Source organism: Corvus cornix, chromosome 2, assembly GCF_000738735.6.
Source record: "Corvus cornix cornix isolate S_Up_H32 chromosome 2, ASM73873v5, whole genome shotgun sequence".
Lineage (NCBI taxonomy): Eukaryota > Metazoa > Chordata > Aves > Passeriformes > Corvidae > Corvus > Corvus cornix.
In genome coordinates this window covers 125,233,648-125,255,399 of record NC_046333.1, presented here as the reverse complement: position 1 = coordinate 125,255,399, position 21,752 = coordinate 125,233,648, and the positions used below count along the sequence as shown (strand labels likewise).

Here is a 21,752-nt window from a genome sequence, read left to right as displayed (position 1 = left end):
AAGACCAGGCTGAGGCAGGAACAGGCCCCTGTGCCATCATGCTGGCTCAGGCACCCATCACACCTGCAAAACAGCCTTCTCTCTCTCTCTCTCCCCCTCTCTCTTCCCCACCTACCCCTCCTGCGCCATTTTTATGCAGTTTCCTAAATACTTAAAATATTTGGTTTTTAATCTGACCAGGAAAAATTTAGGATCGGTCTTTCGTAGAGAGTATGGGAAGGTTAATAGTGTTAAGCAGAAGCAACAAACTTACATCCTTTAGTTCTAATTCACGGTTTTTCTTTACCCTATAGAGGCTAATGTATGTTATTAATGTTGCTAGTAGTCTCACCCAATTTTGCATCTCTGTGTCTTCATCCAAGGAAAAGAAAACCACCTTAAGAACACACTTTGCTCTAAGAATATGAATAGCTGAAATTCTGAAAAATAAAAAGGGAACAAAGAGTTACAGAGAGTCACAGTAATCCTGAAAATTTTATACAGAGATGTATTTTCTTTTCTCACTTCTTTTCCTATTTACACTTAGTTAGTTTGCTTGTAGAAGCCTCTTGATATGCTCTGGTTGCCAGAAGACCAATGCTTGGAGAACTCTGCGCAGCGGCTTGTTTTTGTTACTGTGCTATGTTGGCTTAGGATTTGGGCTGGTATTAAAAAAAAAACAAAACAAAAGTTAAATATTTGCTGATGTGTTTCCTGCCTCCCACTCACTGTGTTTCAGGAAATCTCCAGAAGAACTGGACATGGATAAAGTAACAGCAGCCATGGTACTCACCAGTTTATCCACCAGCCCTTTGGTCCGCAGCCCTCCTGTCCGACCCAATGGTAAGCTTTTGGAGCCAGGGGCTGTGGGAAGGGGTGTCAGGGCCCTTTACCAGGGGGATTGTTTCCAGGAGTTGTGGCCATGGTGGAGAACAAATGGTGAGTGGCTGTCTTCTGGTATGTTGGTGATCATACTGAGCTTTGCTCCAACCTAGTCAAAGTCTTTGGTGCAGCACTGGCAGAAATGAAAAGAAACATTTTCTTTAACTGTAGAGCAGCTCTAGTTTATTAAATGGGAGATGCCCAATCCGTAAATGGGATATGAGCACTTCAAAAAGTCTCCTGACCTCACTGAAACACTTAATTTTTCAAAGAGCTTTTTTCCATTTGCACATATACAATCTAGAATTGTAGAGTGGTTAGGATTGGGAAGGACCTCTGAGATCACCAAGTCCAACCATCAACCTGGCACTAGCACCATGTTCCCCTCTAAACCATGTCCTGAGTGCTGTATCCAGGAAACATGGTAGCAGTTGTTCTTGTCCTCCACTCCATGGAAATCAGATTTTACCTAAAGCCACAATAAGGCAAAGCACTTCCAGGTCACAGCCCTTGGCTGAGAGACCATGCAGTGCAATCTGTACAGCAAGAGGTCTGCTTCTGCTGATGTAGGATTAGACCTCCAATTCCTGTGCTGTTTGTAACTCTCTGATGGTCTTCCATCAAAACCATAATCCCTTTAAAGACTACTTCATTCATGGTATAGCAGAAGACACACACAAAAAATACATATAAAAAGTTTCAGGTAATAAAGAGATTGGTAATGAAATACAGTTGATCCATGTGAGATTGACTCGAGCTACAGTAAATTCTTAAGAGTGTTTTATTTTAAGGAATAATTTAAACTAGGACACCCTTGTTAGGGTACTTCAGCATTGTTTGTATGACTCTGCCTTTTCTTACTCATGTGTAACTGCTAAAAAACACTAGATGCTTTCCTACTGTCAGTAATTTGAAGATTGAGGAATACTTGCTTTTCTTCATGGGAACAGGCATGATCCACTGAATGATGTTCTTAAAGGAATTCATAGCAAATGTCCAATCTTTATAAACATTTTTGAACAAATGCTGTGGGTTTTCCATTTATTTTCGGAAAATATAAGTTTTATCCATTTAGTTGGAATTCTGGCCATGAACACCCATGGCCCTTGTTAGTGTGCTTTCCAGTGTTGAAATCCAGAAGTGTTTATGGAATACCACTGCTCTGAGGAGCGCTGGGAAACCACAGGCGGTGACATCCCTGGTGACTGTCACGCCACGGGACAGGATGTTATCAGCCCCTGGGAAAGGCCAGCAGAAGGGTATAAGCACACCTGCTCTCCAGCTGCTCAGCTCACAGACAGCTGAAGATGGACCTGTGCTGATGTGCCAGGCAGGGATTTGGTGTGGCCAAGGCACACATATCCCCTGCTGCATTCCTGTCCTGGGGAGCTGCTCTGCTGTGGGTAAAGCAGTATCTGCCACCTTAGACAGTCTGAGCAGGTGACACCTTTCAGGAGCTGCAGTGTACATTAGCTGCAGCTGTTGATCAGAAAGATCTTCCTAACAAGCCCTTTTGAATTGCTAATAGGTAAATAGTGGCTGTTTAACTGCCTTTGATATTTCTTAGCATAGTCTGAGTGCTCTTGGATATTTCTTCATATAGCTTGTCTACTTGTTTCCCACAATCTGGGAAGACTAGCCTGAAAAAGTAATTCCTATGTTTTCCATAGTTGCAGATAAGATTTGAAGCTGGTTTTGGGCACCTTCTCCCTGAATAGCTTAGTTTTGCCTCAGTCAAGGCTTACTAAAGACTTAAATAGAAGTGTAAAGACGTGATAATTTAAAGCTTATTTGGTGTTGCAAGGCTAGGCTCTGATCCTAGTAATATAAGCAACAAATTTATTAGCGATTAGTTTTTTCTACATGCTTTTCCAGAAAAGGGCAGTTAAGTAGCAGTATAATTAAAGGAACATTTGTTAAAACAAATGGAATTTTGCCTAGAAGTAAAAAAAAACCATTAGCATTAATATTAAAGTCAGATCCATGTGGAATTCCTGGGGATGATCACCCGTGTAAACTGGATCAGTTTGGCCCTTGTTTGTCTGCAGCTGAATAATATTTGGTCTGGTTCTCTTTCACGCAACTCCAGCAGTGTGAAAAGAGCCCCAAAATAAGAGTAAGTTGCTTTTATTTATATATTAAACTTCTTTACATGGACAGATTTGTTAGTATGAATGAGAACCAGTGTTAGGCTTTTTCCTGTTGTCAACCTCATTCAGTCTTTTCCATGCTACTTGAAAAATGTTCTTGGTTTACATCTCTTTCTCAACAAGGTGAGGAGAAGCTGTAAACACTGAGAATAGAAAGCACCACCATAACTGTGTCAGAAAGTAGTAATTGAAAGAATGTTCCTTTGTTTTTCTGAAGACATGGAAATTTTAAGCTATGCTGAGGTCACAAGTTGATACCAGATGTATTTTTTGGCTTTGGCACAAGGCTGAAGTACCAGATACTTAAAAGAAACAAAACCCAGCTTCATTACAGTCACATGAAGGTTGTAATCATGAGACAAAACATGACATTTTCATATGTTAACTTAGGAGCTACCAGAAATGTGTATGTCCTTTTCCAAAGTGGAACTGGGAGGGCTGGAGAGAGAGGGTCAATTCCATTCATGCTGTGTAGCCCTGATCAGTAAATCAGTACTGCTGCCTACTCAAGGGGGCACTGCGTTCTGTTTTTTTGAGCAGCTGATGTTAATCATTAAGGATTTTGTCCCAAACGAACTGAATTAGGAGAAAAAACCCAAAAATTCATTGGTTTGGGGGTAAGCTTTTGACAGCTCACTTTCTTGCCAATACCATTAGTTAAATTTTTCTGTAAGAAATTGAGAAGGAATGAAGGAGTGACTTCTGCAGATCTTTTAAAGACAGGCACTGGCTTGAAAAGACTTGTCTCACATTTAAGTATTGTTTCATGAACAGATAAGATGTTATTTGCTTGTCAGCTCCTAAGTCAGGTATTGCGCAATACTCAGGCACCTACAGCATCATTGGGAAAAGCTTCCAATGCCTGAGTTAAGGAGAAGCTGCACCTAAACCATCCCTGCACGTTTGCCCAAGCCCTGTGAGAACCTGAGGGTTCTGGCAGAGCCACCTGTGGCTGCACCCTGGATGTGCTGGGGCCATGCCTTCGCTGGGCTGATGACCTACATACTCCTCTGCTGCCAGAAGCCCTTTAGGGACTGGCAAGAGTGACATGCCAGCCTGAGGACCTCTGCATGTGAGGCATGGCTCAAGCTGTGCCTCAGACTGTACAGGCAGTGCTGTTACTCCCACCCATGGTGTTGCAGAGTGTAAGCTGTTGGTTCGAGTGTCTCCTCACCACGTAATGTCAGGGGAACTGCTGCACTGAGGAGGCAGTTCCTCCAGTGAGTAGCTGTGGAGGTGATCGAGTTTCTGTGTGTTCCACTTCTGAAACCAGATGCCTGTACACCTGTATATCCCAAGGGATACATGCCACCTCAGGCAGAGGTTCAGATTAGGCACAGGCATGTGTACTGAGAGATTATAAGAAGTGTAACTGTGGGGTTTTTTGGTGTTTTAGTACTGGGAAGATGATCATGTTTTTGTGGATCTGCTTAGTGTTCTGGGGCTCAGCATATATGTCCCCTTCCCAGGGGATCTCCTATTGGCCATACAGTGGCTTGGAGCTTGCTTTGGTGCTGCACCTTAGTCATGCGTTCCTGTTGAAAGTTGAGGATGTATTTGGAATCATAGAATAGTTTGGGTTTGCAGGGACCTTTAAAGGTCAATTTAAGTGTTTTCCTTAAATCATACATGCAATATCTGACTGTTTTTGCTGTTTATGCTCCAGAACAGGTTATCTTTTCAAATGCAACATTTCTTTTTAGAAAAATACTTTGCTGCTTTTGCTTCTTTGTTTGTTTGTTTGAAATAAAATAAAAATCAAGTGTGGAATATGTAACTTATGTGCAGTGGGTTAGACATGGTTGTCCTCTCTACATCCAATGCTTTCATTTTCCTTTACTGAATGTACAGTTAATTACCAACATGGCATCTAAACCTTAGAAAAAAGAGCTCCTTAGCCCTATCGCAGTGATACTGTTGTAATAATGGCTGTTGTTGTTCTTGACAGAATCCCTGAATGGATCTTGGAAAGAAGGAGGATTTGTGCCTTCTAGTACCAGCAGCAGTGGATACTGGAGCTGGAATGCTCCCAGTGACCAGTCCAACCCATCCACCCCATCTCCACCTCTGTCAGCTGATAGCTTCAAAGCTTTTCGGACACCTTCCCAGCCAGATGATGGTATTGATGAAGGTGAAACAAGCAACCTTCTCTTTGATGAACCCATTCCTAGGAAGAGAAAGGTTAGCCTCATGTTAAATTCCATACCCATGGGCAGATAGGATGTTGGTAGGCTTACTTCATTGTGAGAAAGGAACAGGTCACCCAAAGAGCTCTGCTTCTGTATCCTTCCTTGGCATCCAGTTAACGTAGGGACTTCGCCTAGTCACTGTGTCTCATTCAACGTGGTCACCTCCTGCACACACATGCTGCCATCAGGACCACATATTTCCTGCCAGATGGTGAGGTGCTACAGAGCCTCCTGCTCAGAAAACCCTAGAGTGATTTCCAGAAGGTGCTGCCTCTGGCCATTCAAGGGATTTCTGTCTTAGTTTGACAAATTCTGTGTGCAGGATGCAACAGGCAGCCTTTACATGTCATCACAAAAACTGACTATGGCCTTAATACTCCTTGTTCCCTGAAAGTGCTGCTTGTCTGACAGCATGTCAGATACCTTAATACTGTGAAGCTTTCTCTGCACAAACATATGTAGTGAAAAAAGGAGAGAGCGAGCTCAAACCCCATGGCTTTTGATATAGTATTAGCATTATCCAAATTTATCCTCAGTTGAAGTGCCAAAGCAGGCTAAATAAAACATGACATTAAAAAAAAAGGTCCAGAACTAACCCCAAAAAAGCACCGTTGCTAGCCAGCAAGCTTCTCTGGAAGAAAAAGAAAACAAAGAGATGGCACTAGTCCAAGTTTCCTTCCCTCCCAACACAACAGGACAGATTTTACATAGCAAGATGTAAAAGGGCTTTTTGTAAGGAGAAAAAACAGAATTTATTCCCTTAGTGAATTTGTTTCTGGCTCAGTCTGAGACAGTTCATTACTTCATCACCAGCAGGAAGAAGTTTTAATGATTGTTTAAACCTGTTCAGATTTATCCTCTTGCTCCAGAAGCTGCTTATTTGCTGACCCATGTGGTTCCTCCCTTGTTGGTGGGAAAGGGGTGTAAAATGTTTGTGCATCTTGCTAAGAAGGAAAAAAGTATTTTGGAGGACACCATTATTAAAATAAATTAGAAGTTGGAGCTGAGCGTTACGCTAAACAGAGAAACAGTTTGGGGGCGTTTGGGGAGAGGAGGAGTAGGAGTGCAGAAGTGTCCTGCTTTTGCCTTTTGCTTCTCAGTTAACTTTCATCTTACTAGCACCACTCTTACTGCTCAGCTGTGATGAGACAGATGGGTTTGCAGCTGCCATCTTTATTGTTTTCTAAGTTGCTTTCAAATATTTCTATTTATGTACCCACCATAGGTCTATTACACTATCTGTTCTGTTTCACGGGGATTTTGCTTTGTATGGCAAATGTTTTATTTAGATAAACAGTAACATTCCATGCCAAACTTGGTTTTAAATTAACTTGCTTTCCTGCAGGTTTTTTTTTTCTTTATTCTGGCTCCAGCATGGTACTTGATCTGAGTACAAGTTAGCACTTTTAGAAGCTGAAACAAAAATGTTCAGGTTATTTCTTCTTCAGGGTTGCAAAAGTCAGAAGCAGTAAACCTGGAAATAGAGTGACTGGTAACCTTACTATTTGCTTAAAAGTTTCCTCTAAGGTAGTTATTCCTCACCAAACCATTTATGTTCCATTATTTTCTTAAATAAAACATTAAGCCTGGATAGGTAATTTTTGGAAAGGAAATGGAAGAAATGTAAGCATGTTCTTTATTTCTACTGAGTGAGCTTTCACTTGATTGTGTAAAAAGTGCATGGGTTTTTGCAAAGTCCTACCACTGACAATAAATCCAAAACCACAGTGTAGCTAGGAGACTGATTTACCATCAGACTGGGGATGGATGTTAAACCATTCTGTGTTCATATAGATACATAGGGTGTTCATGATGCCATATTGGAATTCCTAGGATGTCAGTTGTAAACATGGCCTCCATCTTGTTGCCATAGTTGGTGGTTGGTTGTGTGGTTTTGAGCTGATAATAGTATTTAGTATTATATTATGGAAGTAAGAAAAGTATCGATCAGAATTGCTAGATAGATTATATTTCATTTGAGAAAAGGAAAAGAGTTCTCTATCTATTTGACTGATAGTTGTATTATCTAATAAAAAAATAGATAGGCAATTTATGTGCAATTTATTCCAAAGTAATTTTTCATACAAACAGTATGATCAGGTACCTCAAATCTCAAAGCCCTAAGCATTCATACTTTAAAACAGGAGATGTTAGACTGCAGGGTAACTATGCGAACATGCTACTACAGTCAACTTGTATCTTAAAAAGCCCATCAGCTGAGATTTTTTTTAAAGTTATATTCTAATCATCATCTTCCAAACACATACTGAAACCATCTTCTGGCATGCAGTTCCAAAGGGTCCACATTGAAGAAAGCACCAAGAAGCTTTTGTTCAAGGCACAATGAAATGTACTGAACCCTTGGGATGTGCTTGTTCCTCCTCTTTCTTTTTTCAATTGACTTTTATATGAATATATTAATTTAATCTTATATGTAACTAAAATTATAGAATAATAATACAGTATTTTGATGCTCTTCCTTGTGTTAATAATGTGTTCTGTAATAATAGAGAAAATTCTTTTTGAGATGTACAAGCTATTTAGAATTCTTTTTTTATTTAAACTGTACAAAAGTAGTTTCATTTTGGGGTAAAATTAGCTTTTACATATCTCTAGAGTTTGTAACATCTGTGTTGTTCTAAGGCTACTTTTCTCCAGAGTCTTCAAAATGTTGAAGATTGGCCTAGTTATAGCCTTGTTGGTTGTGCTCTAAATCAATGATAACTCAGTGGGGATCAATGAAGTTATATTAAAGAATATAAAAAGAATACTTAAATGAGATTATACCTGTTTTGTTGGGGTTTTTTTTTATATTGAACACAGACCGATAGCTTCTCATTCTCTTGTCTGAGTAAAGTCTACAGCAGCTTCTGAGTGAAACAAAAGCAGATTGTGCCAGCTCATGGTGAATATTGTCATAACAGAAGCTATGTTTTTCTGGCACAACATTTTTTGTGCTGCAAATATCGTGAGCAGAAACATTCATAAGAGCTTGCTTTGCAAAGACCTTAATTTAAGAAGGTACCTTGGATTAAGTGAGAAGTCTCATTAGGGTTTTTTTGAAAAGTGTAGGAAGTTTTTATATCATCTATTGCCCTTTGTGGAGGAACTGAAACTTAAAAATGGAAAAGTATTGCCAATGAACAGAGAGAGGTAAAGTTTTGTCACAAGCTGCTCCTGCAACTTTTCACTGTGATTCTCTTGATTTCAGTAGCGTGACACACTTAACAAGAGACTATTAGACAGTTACAGATTTGGAGTCAAAGGCTCTGAAGCTTCACAGTGTTTTGTAACTGTTTATCTGTTTTGGGTAGTTTGAGGTTTTTTCTACCTTCATAGAATTACAGAGTCACAGAAACATTGAAGTTGGAAAAGACCTGTAAGAGTCCACCCCTCAACCCAGCACTGCCAAGTCCAGCACTAAACCATGTCCCAAGCAACACATCTACATGTCTTTTAAATAACCTCCAGGATTGGTGACACAGCCATTTCCCTGGGCAACCTGTTCCTATGCTTGACAACCCTTTCAGGGAAGAAATTTTTCCCAATGTGCATACAACTTGCTTACAACTAATGTTGCTTTACGCATAATTTTCAGAACTCCATGAAGGTGATGTTCAAATGCCTGTGGAAGAACTGTGGGAAGGTACTGAGCACAGCTGCAGGGATTCAGAAACACATACGGACCATTCACCTTGGGTAAGAGGGAAGTCTGTTTGGAAGTCTAAAGGACTTGGTATAGAAGAGGAGCAATTGCCCTTGGCTGGAGAGATGAGCTGGATTGTCCTTGGCTTCTCTGTCTCATATCCCTAGGTTTCTGAGGAAATTGCGGAATAGTGTGACCAGGTGAATGAGCACTTATTCCAACAGCGAGGCGCTTTCCTGAAATTGTGTCAACTTTGTTAGAAGGCCAAATACAGCTCGAGGTCACACTGCACTTCCCTGTCAGCTGCACAGCTCAGTGCCATTACATCATATGTGCTGTCTGCACATCACATCTGGGATGGCACTCTGTGGTAGACAGGTTCAGGGTCTTGCATGAATACTTTTCAACTTCGTTTCACATCAGGTCAGGTGCTTGTGCCAGTTCTGAGTTGAACTAATGCCAAAAAAAAAGCCAAAAAACCCACCAAAACCACAAACCATGAAAGAAACCTTAAAAAAAAGGAAACTGAGCTGCATGTTGTCAGGGGTTGACCCCAGTCGGCAGCTAAGGTACCACAAAGCTGCTCACTCACTATCCCCTTTCTTCCCTGGGAGGGGAGAAGAATCAAAGGAATAAAGAGTAAACCTCATGGGTTGGGACAAGAACAGTTTAATGGCTTAAACAGAATAAAACTAATAACACTAATGATAATAATAACAGTAATACTAATGACTCTAAGACTTGTAATGAAAGGGGAGAGAGAGACTGAAGAGATAATAAAATAAAATAAAACTGAAGAGAAACAAGTGATGTACGTTAGAGTTTCTCACCACCTGCTGACCAAAGCCCAGCCTGTCCCCAAGTAGTGATCAGCACCTCCCAGCTAACTCCCTCCAGTGCATTTACTGAACATGACTTTCTATGGTATGGAATATCCCTTTGTTCTGGCCATGCTCCCTCCCAGCTACTTGTGCCTCTGCTCACTGGCAGAGCATGGGAAGCTGAAAAGTTCTTGATCTAGAGTTAGCAGTGCTCAGCATCAGCTAAACCATCAGTGTGTTACCAACACTCTTCTCATCCTAAGTCCAAAAGACATATCTCTGTGTTAGCTACTTGGAAGAAAATTAACTCCAGCCCAGATGAAACCAGGACACATAGGTATGTTACTTGGACTAGAAGCAAAAGCAAATGAACCTTTTAGGACACAAGTTTGTTTCAGAGCTCTAGTTTGCAGCTGAACTCTCCTGTGCAGTTCACTGAGGGATGTACCTGTCTCGTATGTAATTACAGTGGGGACTCACAGTCTTCACCTGCTAGGTGAAAATACATCTCTGTTGTGTAGGTCTGTGTTACCCACGGCTTAAAAATTAAAGCCACCATAAGAAAGATCTGGAGCTCAGGATGATCTTGAAAAGGTCATAGCAATTACTGTTGGGCTTAAAAGTAAAGGCTGTGGGAAACAGAGAAAATCTCTCTCAAAATACAGTTAGGAATGTTGCTTTGTGCTTTATACTGTGGGGACATCCTCTGTGGTGTGGGAGAGGGAGAAATACATAGCAAAACCTTTCTGGAATTTGCTGGAGTTAGCAACTTTGTTGGAGAGTGTAGTTTTTGGTGAATGAATGGCTGCATTTTGATGGATGGTACTTCTGGTAGAGCCCTTCAAACCTGCTGGACCTATGTTTTCTCAGTAAGTTTGGGTTTGGACTTCAAGATAACGCGTAGTCAGCTGGGAACTACTGCTTTGACTGGGCTGCTTCGCTGTTAGCACTTGGGCTCAAATGCACATCAGATGAAACTTTAAGGCAATTAAACCTTCTACATGCCCTCCTTCAAAAAGTCTGCTTCTGGAGAGCAGGACCAGAAAGTCCTGGCAGTGGCAAGCCAGCCCGTATGACTCCTTTCTCTGTGTCTGAGTGAGTTGCATGGTGAGACTGTTTTCTAGCAAATTCTTCCATTATGCTACAGAAAATTACGGTGAATAGCAGCCATAGTTATATTTGGTATAATTAAGTAACTTCCGATAAGATTGCATATTGTTCTCTGTAACATGAGCGAAGTGTATCTTGCCTGTGTCTATTAGCTTTGCTGTGACTTTTGAAGACAGAGTGCGTTGAGATTCTTGTTAACTTTACAGCAGTTACACATGAGAAGCTGACACTTGACCTGAAGGAGTTAAACATCTACTCCAAGGTCAAAGAATTAGTCAAGAATGACACAGAGAGGAAAAAAAAGTAATTCCTACTTCTTTTCCCTTCAGACTAGATGATTTTCCTCTCCCCCTTCCCTGCAGCCAGAATGCAGATAAAGTAGGAAGGGTTGAAACTGCAAATTGATAATATTAATATATTTGCTTGTGCATCTAGAACATAAAATTCACCCTGTGGTTCTTGCTTTCATTTAATCAATTCTTACTTCTGTGTCTCGATACAGACGTGTAGGAGAGTCTGACTACAGTGATGGAGAGGAGGATTTTTACTATACAGAAATCAGGCTCAACACGGACTCAGTAGCTGATGGCTTAAACAGTCTTTCCCCAGTCTCTCCATCTTTAGCATCTCCTCCTTCCTTTCCCACCCAAGACACAATCCGTCCTGAAACTTCCTGTGCCAAAACCGAGACTAAATTGATGACACCTCTGAGCCGCTCAGCTCCTACCAACCTCTACCTCGTACACACGGACCATGCTTACCAGGTAACACCAGTGGGATGAGCTCCAGTGATTACACTAATGCTGCTGTTGTGTAATGAAATGTCACATCACAATGTTTGGGTTTTAATGGGCTGAAAGGTTTTCAGGGCAGTCAAAGGCATTTTTTTTATTTAAATTGAGATGTACTCTTCTGAGCTCATTGTTTGTTTGTTTATGTGCCCACCACAGCCGGTGGATTTTGGGGTGCTCTTTATGCAGGCACACAATAGGTGCATGCTTCAGGTTGAGAAGAGTTGATCTGTGTATCCCACTGCCTACATCAATTGTCACTGACCATAAGGAGAACCCAAGGTGACATGCTCAGATGGGGTCTCCTGCATTGTAAAAATTCCCATCCCGTCAGCCGAATCCCTTCCAGAGTCTTCATTTCAGCTCTGCTTTTATTGAACAAGTACAAGCTCTGCTTGAACTGTAAACAAGTACCCAAAGGATGCCAGGAACAATTCATTTCCTCTTTTTGTACAGTGTGAGCTGTCAATTTGCAGATGTGAAGTAGAACAGGAAGAATGAAAAAGCAATTATGGTATCTTCCTATTTTTGGAGGTAATTCTTTTCAAATGGCAAAAACTGCTGTCCCAAAACGTTCCAGCTAAGTTTCAACAGAAGGCATTAATTACAAAACTGCACTAAAACTTGACATGTTTTGGTCTGGATACTGCAAGAGAAAAGAGGATAGAGGCTTTGAAGTAGTGTGGTCCATGACCTGCATATGCACTGGAGAACTGAACTCTGTTAAATTTATCAGATGCAATAACTATCATATATAGCATTGTGCAGATATAACTTCTGTGGTTTGTTTGGAGCACACCTACTAAAAGGCCAGAGGGGACTATAGAGAATTCACAGGCTTATTTTAGACTTCTGTGCATGTTGAAAAGCTTGGGTGGAAGCTTGATATCGCAGGTGGAAGCTGTATCAGGTAGCATGCCAACTTGGGGACTGATGAAGCCAGCTAGTAGAAAGACTTGCTTCTCAGTGTAGCTTAAGCCCTGCCTCAGAGAGTGAGGCAACAAGTCTGCTGAGAAGTTTTGCTTCATTTGGGATTTGCAGTCCTGACAGTCTGCCCTGCTGTTTGGAGACCCCGTCAACCCTTTTTTACAAGGACCCTCTGAGTAAAGCACTTGCCTAAGGAAATCCTAATTCAAGTGTTCAAGGCCCTTGAATTGGATTTAAATTGATGTATTCCATGACGCAAGACTACAAGTGCCTGGGCCCTGTCAGCTTTTCAGGTTGCTCTGGTTTCAATGCTTAATTTCATCAGTGAGGAGTGACACAGTCCACACTGTTCACAGCTTGCTAATTGGAAGCAGGAGGCAGGGTCCCTGCTCAAGCATTCAGGCTGTCCTGGCAAAGGAAGCAGATTCTGTAGAGAAGGTCAGTGGCATCTTCTGCCAGGATCTCTCCAGCCGTGCAAGAAGAGTCAGGAGGCAGGGTGGAGGTTCAGATCTCACCAGCCAGAGGAGAAAGTGGAGATTACTTCGTTGGGAGCAGCTCAAGGAACTTGGATAAGGTTCCTGTTAAAAAAAAAGAGGGGGGAAAAAAAATACGGAGCCCGAAGCTTGGTCACAAGAATCCTAAAGAGATCTATTAATTGCCATTTCCTGTATGACTGGAAAATGCCAAATAGACTACTTGTAAAATGGTATGAGGAAAGTGAGATAAGTGCTGATGCTCCTCCCTGACCCAGTCCTATGGGTGAGGAAAGATTTAGAAGAATAATTGAAGAAATTCTGGAAAGTACAGCAGTTGAGGTGAACTGCAGTGGGAGAGCCCCAGAGAAAGATGATGCTAGAACAGCCTGGGAAGCAAAGAACAAGTCCGTCTGGATTCAAGGAGAGCATTTGATCTTAAAACGTATAGGCAGTATTTGTTAAGCTAGAGGTTAAATTTAGTGTAAGAGAAGGAGCTGGAAAGTCATGGAGAACAGCAGTGAGTTGTTTTGAAAGGGCTTTTGAATATCATTAATGGAGTTAAATGAAAAGCTGTTCCTGACCCCGATCTCATTTTCATTAAATCATTTCAGTAATACACAAATACTATAATAAACTTCACTGATAACAAACTTGGGAGACATCAGCAGTAAAGGAATTATATATCAGGCTTACGTGACTGGGTGATCTTAAGAATAATAGGTTTTGGATGCAGTTTAATGTCAGAACATGCAAAGTCCTGCATCTGAGGAACTAATGAGATTTTTCTGCTATAAACTAGGGTAGCTAGAAAATTATGTGAGAAGGAAACCTGTGTTCATTAATCAAGCACAGAATGACCACAAGCCAACAACAATAGAGCTGTGAAGGGCGAAAAAAAAGTAGTTATCAGTCCTCTTGGGTAAGAAATATCTAGGAGAGACAGGGGTTTTAATGCCATTATACAAGACCCCCCACATGACTTCATCTGAAATCCTGGGTAGAGTTCTGGTCAGCCAAATTCGATGTGATGGGCTCCAGCCACAAAAAGTAGAAATAACGTCATCAGTGTAAGAAAGAGAGCAGGGAGAACATAGGTGGCCCCTCCAGCCCTGGGACTGATACCTCAGGCAAAGCAAGGGATGAGGAGAGGATGGAATTGCTGCCTGGGAAGAAAGTGAGAGGACAAGCATGAGAGGGGAAGAGGATGAGCACAGGCTATTTCAGATATAAGGGTAATGTTGGCACAAATAAATAAGTAAATACAAATTATTCTTTAATATATTTTGATTGGCAATTAGATGGAAGTCTCTAAGCAAATGGAGGGTGGGGTATAGAAGTTCTTCAGTTGGTTGTAACGTTATGATTGTTTATCTTATGGAAGAGATTGACTAAAATGTTAGCCTGAAAAAGCTGACTGTGCTTGATGAGCAAAGGTGCACATCTGGGAAACAAGTGAACAAGGTGGTTGACTATCTAAGTCTGATCATGTCTGAAGTAGGCACTGAGAAAAAGGAATTGAGCACTATGGTATTTTAAGTGACTGCAAATTGCATCGGTTTTAAACTTACAAAACTGTTGCCTGTACCTGTTAAATTTAACTACATAGGAACTACAGGTGGGCTCTTTCAGGAAGTAAGATTTCCCTTCCAGGTCTTACCTTATTTAAATATTGAGGAAGTTGCTGTGCTGACCCTGGGTTTGAGCTGCCATCCATGTGGGATGCTGAGCAGAGGCAGGGCTGCCTCACTGCTCATCCAGCTCTCTCCAGTTCTTTCTGTCTGGAGTGCTGTCTGTGGTCATTCACTCCTTCCCATTTGAACAGGCTTGTGATGAAGAACTACTGGTACCATCTGAAGTTGCCAGATTGTTCTTGATGCCTTTCAGAGAGGTTTTTATATTTTATGTAGCTCAGTGGATGTTTGCTCTGCATGTCTGTGTGGATTCTCTTGGAGCTGTCAGCAGCTTGGCAGCCCACAGAGCATCACTGCCATACACAGAGGCATCTGGTGGTCTCGCCTTCCTTTTCCTGGAAAGGCTCTAGGGGATTGCTTCAGCCCTTGTTTACATGGAAGATTATCTTTAATGGGGACTATCAGGTTGTAGTTTGTCATCACTCCTCTCTGCCTGGTGGCTCAAGGAAGCACTCTTTTCCTGAAGCAGTGAGACAATTTCAGCAGCCCCAAACACAAACACCGCTTAAGTGAGAGTATTGTGTTATTGTCACATACAGTCAACTGAAAGGCGGAAGTGAAAACTCATTTTAGCAAATTCTCTGTAAGTTTAAACCAAGGAGGGTTTTTTTGTGGTGACAGCTTGAAATTCAAGGGTTAAAGTGAGCCTTTGTTCATGGTGGCTGCTCACGCTCCTGCTAGGCAGGGTAGCTGCACAACTGAATTCTGAATGATTCTGAAAATTAAATCGGATTCAAAAAGAGGGAGAGAAGAATTCGTGGAAACTCATAACGCAGTGAGAAAACTACAGGAAAGGCACAAGATGAAAGGTGCTCAACAGTCTAAGCTTAGGTTATCGCATTTGCGCCCCAGGGCAGCACTGAGTATAACAGCTGGGATGGGAAGAACATAGGATTCCAAGGAGCCCAGGAGTCCTTCAAATACTTGCTTTAGTTTAGTATTTCAAGAACTGTTTTTTGAATCCAAAGGATTCAAATGGCCAACCTTGCTGTTGATTGCTTCCATCCAAGAAGCCTTGCTATCCACACTAAAATTGTGTAAAACAGCTGCCTTGAGTTTAAGCATGGCCTTGTTTATCACTGTGGAACAGGTGGTCATCTGTGAAGTAGTTTTTGCTTCTTGATGGCATTATCTTAAAAGCTATTTGTATGTGATGTTTGATTTTGTCTGTTTTTTTAACAGCTCTCCCTCTTAAGGAATTATCTATGGATTCTTTTGAGAGCAATCATCTTTCTCTAAACAAGGTTTAGGAACAGTGGTATATATGTAACTCTGTCCCTTCCTTCCTAAGCTTATCCATGATTATCCCTCTCACAAGGGTAAAATGCTTTTCACCATGGAGTTTTTTTATACCTTGGAAAATCTCTCACAGATTTACCATTTCAAGGAATGAAAGATCCTCTGAAATGCTTTGGAAGAGGAATGGTTCTTCTTGCTGGAGTAATACTTTCTTTTCACACAGGCCACTCCTCCGGTGAACATTCCAGGGTCAGCAAAATTCACTCCCAATGGCAGTAGCTTTAGCATCTCCTGGCAGTCGCCTCCAGTTACCTTCACCGGCATTCCAGTAAGTGCACATCAAAAAAGGAAAGAAGAGGAGAAAAAAGGTTTTTTAGATCATCTTACTTTGTTTCACAGTGTGTAATTTTAGAAGTAAATGTTACATAACAAATACCAAAAAGAAATAAATTAAACATGTGCCTCAGTTTGCCAGCATGGCTGTTTTTAACACCTTTGTTACTCTCTTCATCAGTACAGTTAGGTTACTTTTGCATCGGTGTCTACAAGCAGACAATTGAATCTATAATATATATTTTTTAAACTATATGATTACAAAAGAACATTCTGGTGGGTGCAGAGCCTGGCACTATGTGCTTCTTTTTATTATTTCTTAAAAAACTAGATGGAAAATCAGCCTGGTAATGGTTATGCTAACAGGCCAGTTGGATTCAGGCAGTGGGGCTGTTACCTGAATGAACTCTGAAGATGAAGCAACTGAAAGAAACAATAAGATGCATTCAAAGTCCTATTTTAGAAGGCTACAAGTATGTAGCCACTACTGATAGCAGAAAAATGTTGTTTTATACAGAAAATATGTTCAGTAGCTATTGCATTTTGTTATTAATACTATTGCAGTTTGACAGCTTTTTAATGAGGATGTATTATATGGAAATTCAACACTGACACTTTCTTCAGAAAAGCTGGTGTACAAGGCGTAGTTCTGTGAACAGGACTGCAGAAACGTGATGTTTGCTTAAACAGAATCGCTGTGGTTCTAAACGTACCACAGTGTGGGCGTGTGTACTGCGGGGGGAGTGAAAAACCTTTATGACGAGTTGCAAGGGATTCAGCTTGTTGTGTCTGGTGTGAGGACTGCTGAAAATAAATGTAAATCACTGTTTACAAGTAGTGGAAAATCTCTATGATGAACATAAATAAATATTAATGTAAAGTATCCTCATTTTATTGGAAAGCACTGTTTTCATGCTAAATTGATATTCTCTAATCATAAACCTTCTTGATATCATAATATCTCATTTAATATTGCACTTTATGATTTATGAATTTTGAAAGTGTGTTATATAAGGCACATTGCTCATCCAAAAAACCGTATAGCTTTTTTTCTCCTGACTGTGAATATTAAACAAGGTGATAAGAGATACTATTTCCCTCCCTTCTTTTCACCAAATGAATCTCCAAAGCTTCTTACTGTCAACCTTTGGCAAATATTGGAGATTTTCTGCAGAGGCTGTGGCATCCTGCAGAGCTGATAAAAATGAAAGTGGCTGAATCAATTACACTGCACTCTGCCAATGAATATTTATTAAATTCCATCAAGGAACAACTAACAGTGAAAGACATCATGCTGGCAGCAATTTCAACGAGAGTACCTTGAACAGAGTGTGCTATCCGCAAAGTTCCCTGAGAATTTGATTTCCCAACAATGGGGTTGATACGGAGTAATTATGAAACTGGCTCCTTTTGTGGAGTAGCAGAAACTGGTGCCAGGAGTGTTGGGAATCTAAAAATGCAATTAGTCATATTGTAAATCAGACACTTAAGAGGACAGGATTAGACAAGTATGCGTCGAGTTTACTTGTTCAGGCAACAATGCTGATCTGTGGCTGTAGAGTGGAGTTCTCAATAGAATTTAAGAAATGCCAAATCACTTTCTGAGAATCCTATGGAGATGGCAATGATTTAAGTACAATTTGAAAGTAATCTCAATACAAAAACCTGGGGAAGCAGTGATGCAGAATTACAAGCTGCTCGGGGAATCATGTGAACTGCCATTATAGCTCTAACAACATTTATAAGGCTGTTTAACCAAGAAAAAAATAATAAGAAAAATATCTTCCAGGTTTGCACACTTTGACTTCTGTGTCATCAGCGTGATCATTTATGAATTACAAAGGCTTGCCTGCAGTGAAAAATTACGTTCAGTGAGGTTGCAAATGCAAATTTATGTTGAATACCTGTATATTAAATTAAAGTTTTATTTCTGTTTCGAAGTAAATTAGATACTGCTTTACCAAAATGGGGGTGTGGCAATTCCCACTCTTACACTGAGTGTAGGTACTTCATCTAAATTCAGACTTTCTCCTTCCCTGATGGGGTTTATTTAAGCCCAGACTATGTGACAGAGCCAGCATAACATAAAACTCATGCAGTTGTGACATATGCGGTCTCTGAGATGAGACGCAAGTCTGTTGCACTCAAGGGAACTCCAGAGAGTAAGTCCAAACCATTACTTTCTGACTTTTAATATTTATTTTACTTACTAATATTTATGCAAGCCATTTTCTAAAACAGCTTTGGAATGTTTTTCTGGCCTGGACAAACCACTGAGCAGGAAAAGATTACATATAGATCTGAAAAAGTGCATAGGTCTACACATTTTTTCATGTTACTAGTGGTGTTGGAATGGGGCTGTTGAATCCTGGAGTTGAACAGGATTCTTTCTAGACCTGAGTCTCCTGAACAGGATTCTGGTTTTGAACAGGATTCTTTCTAGACCTGAGTAGTTAAGACCATGGAGAAACAAAATTTCAAAATAGTCTCCTTTTGCATTTATTTTTTGACACATACTGTAGTGTTTCCTTCTTTCATTCTTGTGGACACTGAATTTTAGTGACACTGAGCACTTCCTGCTTTCTGTCCTGGGAACTGGGGTGTTCAAACACCATGAATTGCATTAAGTCCTTGTTTTTGGAAAGTTTTTAGCAGAGCAGCACCGAAAGGCCATTGTGAATATGGGTGTGCTTATCAGCAAGTAACCGAGCACCTCAAAACAAGCCATACATACTGCTGGATCAGTTTGGCTCAGTATGTGGCTGCTCTAGGCTCAGGAGTATTCACAACATCTAAATATAGCCATTTATTTGAAAGTATTGCAGTCATTAGGGAGAAGAAGTGGCCAAGGTCACTCGTTTGTTCAATCTGGAGAAGAGGAGACTGAGGGGAGACCTCATTGCAGTCTGCAACTTCCTTGTGAGAGGAAGTGGAAGGGCAGGCACTGAACTCTTTGTGGTGACCAGTGACAGGACCTGAAGTAATGGCCGGAAGTTGTGTCAGGGAAGGTTTAGTTTGGGTATTAGAAAAAGGTTGTTCCCCCAGAGGGTGTTTGGGCACTGGAACAGGCTCCTGAGGGAAGTGGTCACAGCACCAAATCTGACAGAGTTCAAGAAGTGTTTGGACAATGTTCTCAGGCATGTGGTATTAACTCTTGGGGATGGTCTGTGCAGGGCCAGGAGCTGGACTTGTTGATCCTTGTGAGTCCCTTCCAACTCAGGTTATTCTGTGGTTCTGTAATTAGGGGAACCTCCAAAGCCCTTTGTGTTCTGAATCATGCATAGGTTAGATTCCAAGGCAGATGGGAAATAGAGTTTTTCATACCATTTTTCTAAGATAGCTTTGCAGGTGAAAGGTTGAGTGTTGGAACAGTTATGAGCCATTGTGAGGTGTTCTCTGCATGAAGCAGAAAGGACAGGCTGATGTTTGTTCTACCAATTGAGACTGAGCTAGGAGAATAAATCGGCCACAGCCTAGGGATGCATGAGGAGAGTGAGTTAAGTGATGCAAATGGGATGAGCCATTGTGAACTCCGTATGTCTTGGCAGTGGAGGACTTACAATGACCATGTACTTCCACTTTTATGTAATGTAGGGTAAAAGTCTTCCTCAATGTCAGTGTGATCTCCACTGTGTGATACTGACTTTTCATCTGCCTGCTCATAAGACCCAAAAAAGTTGAACAGGCAAGATCTTTGATAATCTGATGTTTACAGATCGCAAATCTTCTCTGTAGCCACAGTTTCCCCCCCAGGAGTTGTAACTGGAAACTCCAGGTCCTTGCTTCAAACAAACAGTGTCATTTTACTCTGCATTAGACAGCACTTCAGACAAGAAAAGCCTCCAAGGGCAAGGACTGCCTTCTCAGGGCTTGCTCTTAATCTGCTCTTAGTGTTCCCTACAGAGAACAGCTGACTGGTATTGTTTAGGCCTGCTGCAAAGCTTATCAAAATACACTAAAGCTCATCTTCAGTGCTGTTTTGCTGCCTTGGTGTGCCAGTTCATGGAACCATTGTGCAGAGACCCTCCCAGGAGAATGCGAGGGAGGAGTCCACACACTGCAATTACTGCTCCAGCCTGATCTCTGTTCGGAAGGAAGCAGAGTAATTGCTTATAACATAGTAGGTCATGCAAGTTCTCTTCTGTTTAATGACAACCAGCTACTATGTTGGGTGTCAGTTACTAGTAGTAGACACATAATAATTTCTGTTATGAAGTGTTTCTGAACCCTAGCACAATGACTGGAGATATCTGGTTACTGGTAATGACTGGAAAACTGCACAGTGTCTGGTAAATGCCAAATACTACAAAAGGGCTATTGCTTTGCATTTTATCTTAAGTGTTTCAATCATTCTTAGGTAAAACAAGGAAAGTGGTTGATAAAAATTTGGGAAAAAAAGTAGCAGAGAACAAGCTGCCCTCAGTATTCTGGAGGGATAGAACAAAAGGAGCTAGTGTGGTCTCTGGATGTACAAAACATGGTAAGCTGGCAGAGAAAGAGGAAATTGCTTTCAGGTTTTGCAGGTATAATTTCATATATCAGTAATGGTCTAAGTTTGTTCAGAGTGTGAGCCACGTATGCAGTTAAATCAGAAATTTCTCTTGCTAACAGTCAGGAATAAAAGTTGAAAGAGTGTCTGCACTCAATTACGAGCATTAGTTTTTTGCTACTATGGAGTAGCTTTAAAATTGACTTTGTATCAAAAATCAAAGCACGTACAGTAATTCTCTTCAAGTGAAGTCAGTCAGTTCCCTCTCTTCCAAATATTGTAGGACTTCAAAAGGGCAGGAGGGAAAAGTCATTGCAGTGCAGAGAGCTATGACCATATCTGCAGTTCCTGGCGGCAGGAGGCTTACTGTACACTAGATGCCCAAATGAAGCTTGCTGCATTCAATATACAACAAAAAAATTAGCGTTCAGAATTTTTTTCTGGTGTTTTAGATGTACAGTGGTTGTGGCCTTCACACAGGAGCAAAATAAGACCATATTAAAATAATTTAGGTATTATTTAAGGCCAAGCTTTATGTCCTGTGATTGCTTGAATGATGTTGCCAAGCCCCTTGCTCATGTAGGGGACTTCTTTGGGAAGTCTCAGAAGACCAAACTACACCCTTTCTTTGGAAACATTCACAAAGAGGACACCTGCTGAGAAGGTTTACTGCGCAGAGTAAGGAGATACATCTTGTTAGAAACTTTGATCAGAAGGGCAACATTGCACTCCCTGCCTGTTAAACCTCGAGGGGCCACATTGTAAGTGCTCTTCAACAAACCCTCTTCTCCAAAGGTGTCTCTGCACAAAGAGTACCAAGTCACAGACAGGAGTAACAAGTGAAATCCCTTTATTTCATAGGAGATTATTGGTATTGGTCTCAGCACAGGACAGAGTTTATTTTTCCAGTCATTTTCTTTGCTTAAATTGGAGAAGGTTTTTCTAAGAACTATTCAGAGTTTTTAAATAAGAATTAATATGTTTCTTGTCTTTTCCAAAACCTGCAGTGATGCTGATCTGTATTTTGGT

At 41.0% G+C, this 21,752-nt stretch overlaps 1 protein-coding gene across 4 annotated transcripts in view; it reads left to right on the top strand.

Moving 5' to 3' along the window:
* Positions 1–21,752, top strand: part of ZNF704 (zinc finger protein 704) — a 104,787-nt gene that overhangs the window by 64,630 nt on the left and 18,405 nt on the right. For all 4 annotated transcript variants that reach the window (XR_005601628.1, XR_005601626.1, XR_005601627.1 and 1 more), the window contains exons 3-7: positions 719–822; positions 4,960–5,192; positions 8,799–8,899; positions 11,280–11,541; positions 16,125–16,229. Coding sequence is in view for 1 of the 4 variants with exons in the window: in XM_039550163.1 (XP_039406097.1) it covers positions 719–822; positions 4,960–5,192; positions 8,799–8,899; positions 11,280–11,541; positions 16,125–16,229 (805 nt within the window). In the remaining 3 variants the exon portion in view is untranslated. The remainder of the gene's footprint in view (positions 1–718; positions 823–4,959; positions 5,193–8,798; positions 8,900–11,279; positions 11,542–16,124; positions 16,230–21,752) is intronic.